General features: G+C 48.8%; 2 protein-coding genes across 7 annotated transcripts in view; one reads left to right on the top strand and one right to left on the bottom strand.

Moving 5' to 3' along the window:
* Positions 1-2,589: 2,589 nt before the first annotated feature.
* PEX11A (peroxisomal biogenesis factor 11 alpha) overlaps positions 2,590-8,287 on the bottom strand; it is a 6,779-nt gene continuing 1,081 nt past the window's right edge. The window contains exons 2-3 of one of the 2 annotated variants that reach the window (XM_006028296.2): positions 8,086-8,201; positions 2,590-5,262 (exon numbers count right to left, since the gene is read on the bottom strand). In XM_006028296.2, coding sequence (XP_006028358.2) covers positions 4,694-5,262; positions 8,086-8,201 — 685 coding nt within the window. In that variant the 3' untranslated portion in view covers positions 2,590-4,693. Of the gene's footprint in view, positions 5,263-5,964; positions 7,806-8,085; positions 8,210-8,287 lie in introns of those variants that run through there. The other variant, XR_003095148.1, reaches the window with a different exon arrangement.
* Positions 8,075-8,287, top strand: part of WDR93 (WD repeat domain 93) — a 26,974-nt gene continuing 26,761 nt past the window's right edge. For all 5 annotated transcript variants that reach the window (XR_003095147.1, XM_025209669.1, XM_025209671.1 and 2 more), the window contains exon 1: positions 8,075-8,208. The gene's annotated coding sequence lies outside the window, so the exon portion shown is untranslated. The remainder of the gene's footprint in view (positions 8,209-8,287) is intronic.

Below are 8,287 nucleotides of genomic sequence, written 5' to 3' on the forward strand. Positions count from 1 at the left end.
TCTCCCCAGCACCACCTGGGGTGATGAGGAACAATGGTCATAAGCTGATGGAGAATAGGTTTAGGTTAGAGATCAGAAGGCAATATTTTACAGTTAGGGTGGCCAAAATCTGGAACCAACTTCCCAGGGAGGTGGTCCTCGCCCCTACCTTGGGCAAATTCAAGAGGAGGTTGGATGATCACTTGTCTGGGGTCTTGTGAACCCAGCATTCATCCCTGCCTGTGGCAGGGGGGCAGGCTAGATGATCTGTTCAGGTCCCTCCTGAGCCTAGCTACTATGAAACTATGACTCTGAAGTAGTGCCTCCTGATATCTAGCCTGAATCTACTCTGTCAATTTATGGCCGTTATTCCTTGTTACTCCCAGTAGTGCTCGGGGGAACCGGGACTCTCCCATTGCCTGCTGGTCTCTCTTGGCCAGTTTGTAGACTGCCACCAGATCCCCTCTCAGCCTTCTCTTGTGGAGGCTGAACAGGTTCAGGTCTCGTAGCCTCTCCTCATAGGGCCTGCCCTGCTGACCCCTGATCATGCAAGCAGCCCTCCTCTGGACCCTCTCGATGCTGTCCACATGCCTCCTGAAGTGTGGCGCCCAGAACTGGTGTTGTCATCAATAGTAAGAAAGGGAGGGCTTGGTAGGGGAGAGATTACAAGCTCTTTTGACTTGTATTGGGCTTGAGCTGAGAGCTAGGCTTTTATGAAGAGATGGGAGAGAGAAGCTGAGATTTCAGTTAGGACAGAAGGAAATGGATATAGAGTAGAGAATCTCACATAGTGACAGTAGTTGGATTTGTGTTTGCAGATAAGATTACCCAGAGGTAAATGCAGGGGGAGATTTCTAGGAGAGGAACATAGTTGATTGGACCAGAAGCAGCTGATAGGTCACAGGTGATGCTGGTTTAGAGATGTGGCTTAGGGGAACCTACTGGAGGTTTTCTTGAGAGTAGTTCAGTGGAGTGCAAGGGGTGGTTGCCAGGTCTAGAGATTTGGGGTTGACACCCTAATTGAAAATCATACCTGAAGAGAGAGTTCACTGTTGTGTGCGTGGGTTGTAAACTGGCTAGATGGGGACAAAGCTAAAGACCATTTTATTGGACTGGGATGGGCTTAGTGGGAAGTCATAGTGAGCAAGGATAAGTTTGGGTTTGTTTAATGTCTCTAGCAGGAAGTGAAGGGTACAATTCACAGACACTGAGTTAGAGGGGGAGAAGAATGGCAGAGAGGATAGAAAAATAATGAGAAGGGGCTTAGAGATGTGAAAGATTCAGGGAGCAGTAATGGCTGATAGAGGTAGAAATGTTGTTTGTAGACAGGATGCTGTTGGGTGCTTTAAACCACCTGGCAGAAGACAGAGCAGGAGGCCATCAGCCACCCTAACAAAAACTCCTATTGCCAAGTGGTGGCTGATTCATGTTCCCAGTCCCCAGCCTAGCAGAGAAGCTGGAAGCACAGTGCAGGCCCCTGAACACTCACAATGCTTAGGCTCCCTTGAGCTGGATAATAAAAGAGACGTGTGCATGCATGCGTATGTGTACACACACACACACATGCCCAGGGAGACAGGGGGGAGCGGAGAATGAAAGAGGCCAGGGAGGCAGGGGAGTGGAAGACTCAACCTCTGCGTCTTAGGGAAAATATCACTCCCACCCTAAGGAATCTCAGGAGCAGAGGGATTAAATATTAACGCTACACCTCAGGCTCTGCAAGCCCATGCATCTTTCTTGCTGGCTGGGCTCCCACCCCAAATGAAGGTGAAAAAGGAAAGGCAGTGAAACCCTTTGGAAGCTTTCCAGATCAGCCCTAGCATGAGTCACTCGTCTCCAGACAGCAAGGCAAAGGGCAGTGGCTGCTCTTCTGTGCACTTGGCAATGGAGTTTCTCTTGGATCTGGTGAACCATGGTGAAAGCACCACTGACCCCTCAGGAGGGAGCATGTGGCTGATCCTCCCACCCCACTGGCTTTAGTCTGGAGCTGGCAGACATCAAGACCTCTGCCCTGATAATGCCTTCATACTTCATTGCTTCCACCCAGACATGGGGCAAAGGCCACTCCTGTCCCTTCATCCATCCCCACGCTTCTGCAGTGCAAAGGCCTCTTTGCTTCACCTCCAGTCCCAAACACCTGTGTGCTGTAAAGCAGCCACTGTTGCTCACCCTGGACCTCTGAGACTAGGGGTGCACCGATAGATTTTGGTGGCTGATACCAACAGCCTATTTTTAGAGGCATATCGGCATATTTCTGATACAGCTGCATGCAGCTGTTAAGTCTGTTTTGGTGGAAGGGGAGTGGGGAGGGAAGGTGCGTGGGGTGTGGGGGGCAGATTAAGGCCCCCGAGATGAGGGAGGAATGGGGCTGGCACTGCCCAAGCAGGGGGGGCATGAGATGGAGCCATGGCTCATCCGGGGGTGTGGGGGTCTGGGTTCTTGGCCAGGGCGCTTGGGGCAGGGGGGGGCTGCAATCTCCCCAAATTTCGCTGTAGCTCCCTCTCAGTGCCACCGCCTGCCCCGAGTGCAGCCCTGGCCCCCATGTGCCAGGAAGAACCCAGCACAGCCCTGGTCTCAGCCCACAGCTGCAGCCCCCCCACCCTGCAGATCCGATATTGGACTGATGTATCAGTGCACCTATCTAAGAACCAGCTAGGCAAAAAAAGTTTAAATACAACACCAGCATCCAGATGCAGCTGCTGATGTAACAGTCATGGTGATTGTGGGCCAGAAGACTCCAGCTCTCTTGGCCTACTCTCAGAGCACAGGTCCAGCTCATTTCCATTTACCAGCATCTGCCTTGGTGCCTTTCATTACAAGGGATGCCAAGTGCCTGAGTTATATTCAGCTCCCACCTCCTTCAGATGTGAAGCTGGACTCATTTAAAACCCCAATGAGTCTAATGGAGCTTTCCTTGGTGCCCTTAAGACAACTCTGTAATCCTACTGCCAGGCAGGGGCAGCACATCTTTGCTGGCATTGTCCCGTTTATAAAACAGGGGTGGTGGGGAGAACTTCATCCCCAGCACCTCCCAACACATATCCTGACCCACAAACAGAACCACGTTCAATCTAATTTACAGTTTATTGCTTGTGTTTTCCAGATACAGTACAACAGCAGCAGCAGCCACCACCCTTATCCAACTGGTGCATGGGAGGTAGATAAGGTAAAGGCACTAAAAGGATTCTTTCCAGTGGTTAATTCTACCACTTCGGTTTCATTAAGCTACATTAAGGTGCATTAAATTGTAGTCTCCAGCTGGTAAAAGGAATGTTATGTCAGAGTTTCTAAAATCCACTTAAAAGGTTTCCTCTACCATACCAGGAAGCCTCAGGGAAAGCCTGGCAACTCACCAGCCTGGCTCCCGGGTTTCAGGTTTCCCCATCAGCCCCAGCCCTAGGAGAAACACTAGAGGCTGGCTCAGCCTTGCACTATGCCCTCTTGGCACAAGAAGGCAGCCACTCAGGCTAGAAGCCACTTCAGTAGTTTGTTTACTAAGTTTCCCACTATATTCACAGACTCTAGTCAAACCCTAGCAAAAGAGAAAGCAGTTCCAAGGCCCCAGAGAGATGAGGTGCATGCCCAAGAACCTCCCAACAAAGAAATCAGGCCACCATTTAATTTCTAGCCAGGAGACAAATATTAGACCTTTGGAGATCCTGGCTGCTCAGACCACCATGCTAGGATTGCTGGTGTTTACGGGATGCACTTTCACAGTAGGTTGCTACAGGCTGTACTTTAGCCACCCTGCTGCAGAGCATCCAGCAGCCTCCTGCTTCAAACACTCCCAGGAACAGTCACATTTCCAGCACTTGAGCAGTACCAGGTCGGTCGCTGCGCACACCGGAATTTGCAGCTCATCCCTAGCCTGAGCAGCATTGAGGGTTCCCTCACACAGGACCCCTTGCCAACATGCCCCATCTCAGACCTAGAAGACCCCTCCGGAGTGGAATATGAATTGCACGGCCTGAGCAAGGTTTGGCCTTGCACTGTCAGTAGTAAGGGCAGATGGGTGGTGACTTCTGGCACATGGACCCTTATTCACTAGGAGCTTGATCCAGGTCAACCAACTTATTTTCAATGGTGTCCATGTTATACTATTCGATAGTTCAACTTTTGAATTCCTACCAGACTGAGCTGGACTTGAACTGATGCCTAGAGATGGCAGGCTCACTACATCCTATCCTTTCACAGAACTGACTTTTATCTAAGCTACTGGAAATATAGCCCCAGAATGTTTCTGATCCCAACATGCCTGAACACGCTAGACACAGACATTTGATTATATAAACCTCTGATCACTGAATTCTACCCATCCAGTGTCGGCACCATTATTTATGGCTTGTATATTAGTTGCCCGTGTAACAATTTAACACCACTCTGTTCAAGTACAGAAACATCTCCCTTCTCAAGCAGCAGTCTCTCTGGATTTGTCACGTGTTGTTCTTCAGAGAGGTTTTTTCTTAGTTCTTGCTCCATCTCTTCCTTCTCCCGCCTCCTCTCTTGTGCAATCTGTCACAGCATTAAGCAGTTCCCCACCTGCAAGGATGCCTGGGATGAAGAAAAAGTATAACTAACTCCTCCAGAGATTAGCCCTTGTTTGAGGAGTGATTGTCAAACACACTTATTCTTTAAAGTGCTAACCTAGGAATAAAACCAGGCAGAGAAACTGAGCTGTCAGCTCGCAGAGCATGACCACACTGCTCTCCAGTCATTACTTCAGCTTCAGATGTGGCTTTGCTATCGTGAGTATCCCTACCAAGGAGGAGAGGAGGCCACAGAGCCCAATAATTCCTGGGTTGGTCTTGTAGATGCCCAGGCGGTCCAAAGGACTAGAAAGATCACAAAGGTTCTTTGTTGTGTCTAGCAACAAAGGAGGATGCTTCTTCAGTGTGGAATACAGCAGGGGAAGAAATGGCTGAGACTGCCGTTCAGTTTCCAGGCAGATCAGGTCCTGGTCTTGTGTGTCCCAAGGAAAGGAGTTCTCCTTTGCCTTCTCCTTTTCAGCAGCTTGTTCCAGAAGCCAGGAGATCTCATATAAATCCCTGGTCAAATTCATCAGCAGTGAGTAGTAATAGCACTTAGTGGCCCAATTCCGCCACTTCCATTTGTATATGTGAGGGAGGAGACCAACACTCTTCAGCCACAGGACTGTGTCACAGATGAAATACAGGGCACGGATCAGGTTGGAGGCCGTCAAGCAGATGCGGGGTACCAAGTCTGGCAGCTGGATGGTTTGCTTGGCTGCTACCATGGCGTGCACCATGTTGCCCAATCTGAACACTGCAAGAGAACTCAGAGGTTAAAACAGTGTGCTAGCTAACAAGTACATTTCTAACAGATGCAGCCTGTAGGAAGGAGACACTACGTACTGCTCTGGAATACAACTACATCTAGCCGTATTCTCCAAAAACTTACCAAACCCTTTGGGGATTTGTACCTTCACCTGAGGTAACTTTTGAGTTCACAGAAGTGAGACACGAAAAGTAAAATAAAAGCACATACAAGAGATATCGTGCAGTTCTCCTGGTGTACAACAATAACGGCCTACTCTATCCCATGTGCTCCAGTCCTGGCATCTCTATACAGCTCTGCTGATGTCCACCCTGCCAAAGTGATTTAGACCAACTGCTGCTACTTCTGCGCCTTTCCAGATCTATTACTACCACGTCCTGCGATGCCAGTGAGATAACAATGTAGACAGAGGCCCACTAAGCTGATTTCAGCTCTAACCTGAGCTGGTTTTAACCCAGATCTCTCACAGGGAGAGGATACTGTACTAATCATATTTCACCTCTATTTTATTCTGGAAGGCTGAGGATTCACTTTCTGATCACTCTAAAAACTCAGCGTTTCCTCAGCCACACCTTTTTGCTGCTTGTTCCCTCCACGCAAAAGATATGGCCTTTCACCGTTGCTTCCCGTAAACCTGAAGGGGCTTCCATATGAGGAGAAACTAAAGAGGCTTAGCCTATGCTGTTGAAAAAAAAAAAAAAAGAGACACACTCAAGGGGAGACATGATAAGAGTTTACAAAATACTAAATGTCAAAGAGAAAGTAGATAGAGATTTATTATTTATACTCTCACACAATACAAGAACCAGGGGCCACAAAATGGAACTGGTAAGTAGTACATTTAAAACTACCAAGAGGATGTCATTAAAGTGTGGGACTCTCTCCCACCAGATGTTGCAGGAGCTGAGAGTTTAGCTGGCTTCAAAAAGGGATTGACAAATTCTTGGAAGAAAGGGGCATCACTAGCTATTGAGCACGGGAGTGAGGGACACGGCCTTTGACTCAGAATTTCCCAGACTGTAAATACTGGAGAATGCAAGTGAGAAAGCAACAGCCTGAAAAACCCCTGGTCATACCCTGCTCACTGTCCCTTTCAGCATCTGCTCTCTGCTAATGTGTGACACAGGATACACGTGATTTCTGAGTGATGCCCGCACATCAGCTGAAAAAGCAATGCTGTCTTACTGGGTGCGATGGTTGGTCCACAGTTAATTTCAGGATATATGTTCAACTAAAAGCAACTTACTGTATTTCAAATGCCATTTCTCTTTAAAAAGCACACAGAAGAACACTAAGCACAGAACAAAAAACGTGGAATGGGAATCTAAGGTCCAATTCATTAGCCATTTCGTTTCCTATATCAAAATCAGTAGTCAGAATTGTCTTTACCGGCTTCATTTTTTGTACACCATGAAACGCATTCATATCCATGTGGAACAAAACCTTAAAGAGGCAAAAGACAACGACATTCGTGTCCTTCACCAGAGCAGAGCTGTGCCCAGGGCTCCAAGCACCTGTTGTTTAAAACATTTCCCTTTTCTGATGCCTACTAGAGATGTGGTGCCTACTCTAGGAAGTGTGTGAGAGTGTACATATATGTTTTATTGATTTTTAAACAGGAGGGTAAATATACTCATAATAATACAAACCAAAAATCAAGTTATGAATTCACCTAATTGGCTGTGCAGGTCAAATCAAAACCCAAGCACAGCATATTATGCATGGTAATTTGGGTACGCTAAAATTAGTGTGTCAACAGTTTTCAGTGCCTTCGTATTTTTCCCTTAAATTTAAACAAACAATGTAAGGGAAGTACATGCAATGGTGTACTGTCTTTACATTTTCACAAGTATCCCAATTAAAATAATCTCTTTCCACATAAAGCTTTGACTTTGTTTGAATAGCACATTTAAACCACATTAAGTGCGCTGCCTTTAATTTTTTTCCTAATCACATATTTCAGTTCAAATATGTGTGGCTATTGGGACATAAAATTAACACGGGGTCCTTTTTTTCAGTTTTGTGTACTAAATATGTCAAATAAACATGCTTAATCAGATCAGCTCTTTTAAAGAGAAGACAAATAAACATGTTAAATCAGGTCATGCTCTTTTTAGTTTTAGCTTTGTGTACTAAATGCAAGTCAAATAAACACGCTAAATCAGATCCCGCTCTTTTTAGGGCATTGGAATATTTTCCTGGAAAGTTTTCCGATTCAAATTTTTCTGGAAAACCCACATCTCTGGTGCCTGCGCCCCAGTCCCCTGCGCGCCGCTGTGAACTGAAGCCAATCACGAAAGACGCTTTCAAACACAGCTCCATGCAGCTCGCCCGCGACGCCAAAACCCAGCTGGGCGTAGTGCAGGCATCCTGGGGGACATCCTGGTTTTCTGCTACTCTGTCCTCTATCCCTACGAAACCCGACGCCTCTATGTCCTCTGTTTTTCTCTCTTCAAGAGAAAAACAGAGGACATAAAGGCATCCGGATTCTTGTCAAGAGAAAAACAGAGGATAGGAAGGCGTCGGGTTTCCTGTGGATAAAGGACAACAGGACTGTCCTCTCTCTCTCAGCTGGGTGATGTGCCACAGCCGCCCCCTGCCCCAGGGGAGGGGAGGGGGCCGGGCCGGGCCGGGCTGGACGACCCCTCCCCTCCCCTCCCCTCGCGGCAGACCGGCTCCTCCAGACCCCTGCGGGCTGCAGAGGGCAATCCCCGTCGGGGGTCCGACCCCGCCCGCGGCGAGTGCATAACCCCACCTCCTCCCCGGGGGGGGCGAGGGGAGCGCGGCGCGGTGCGGAGCGGCGGTACTCACGCTTGCGGCCGGAACTCATGCTGGCCTCCAGCTGGCGCAGGGCGGCCCGCGTGGCCCCGGGGCCGGCCCGGCGCTCCAGCACGTGGCCGAGCAGCATGCAGGCGTATTGCGCGGCCCTGCAAGGCAAGCACACGCGGGGTCCGGGTCAGGGTCGGGGTCGGGGTCGGGGTCAGGCCGGCCAGCGGGGGCCGCTCACACTCAC

This window comes from Alligator sinensis, unplaced genomic scaffold (assembly GCF_000455745.1).
Source record: "Alligator sinensis unplaced genomic scaffold, ASM45574v1 scaffold874_1, whole genome shotgun sequence".
In the NCBI taxonomy this organism is placed as follows: domain Eukaryota; kingdom Metazoa; phylum Chordata; order Crocodylia; family Alligatoridae; genus Alligator; species Alligator sinensis.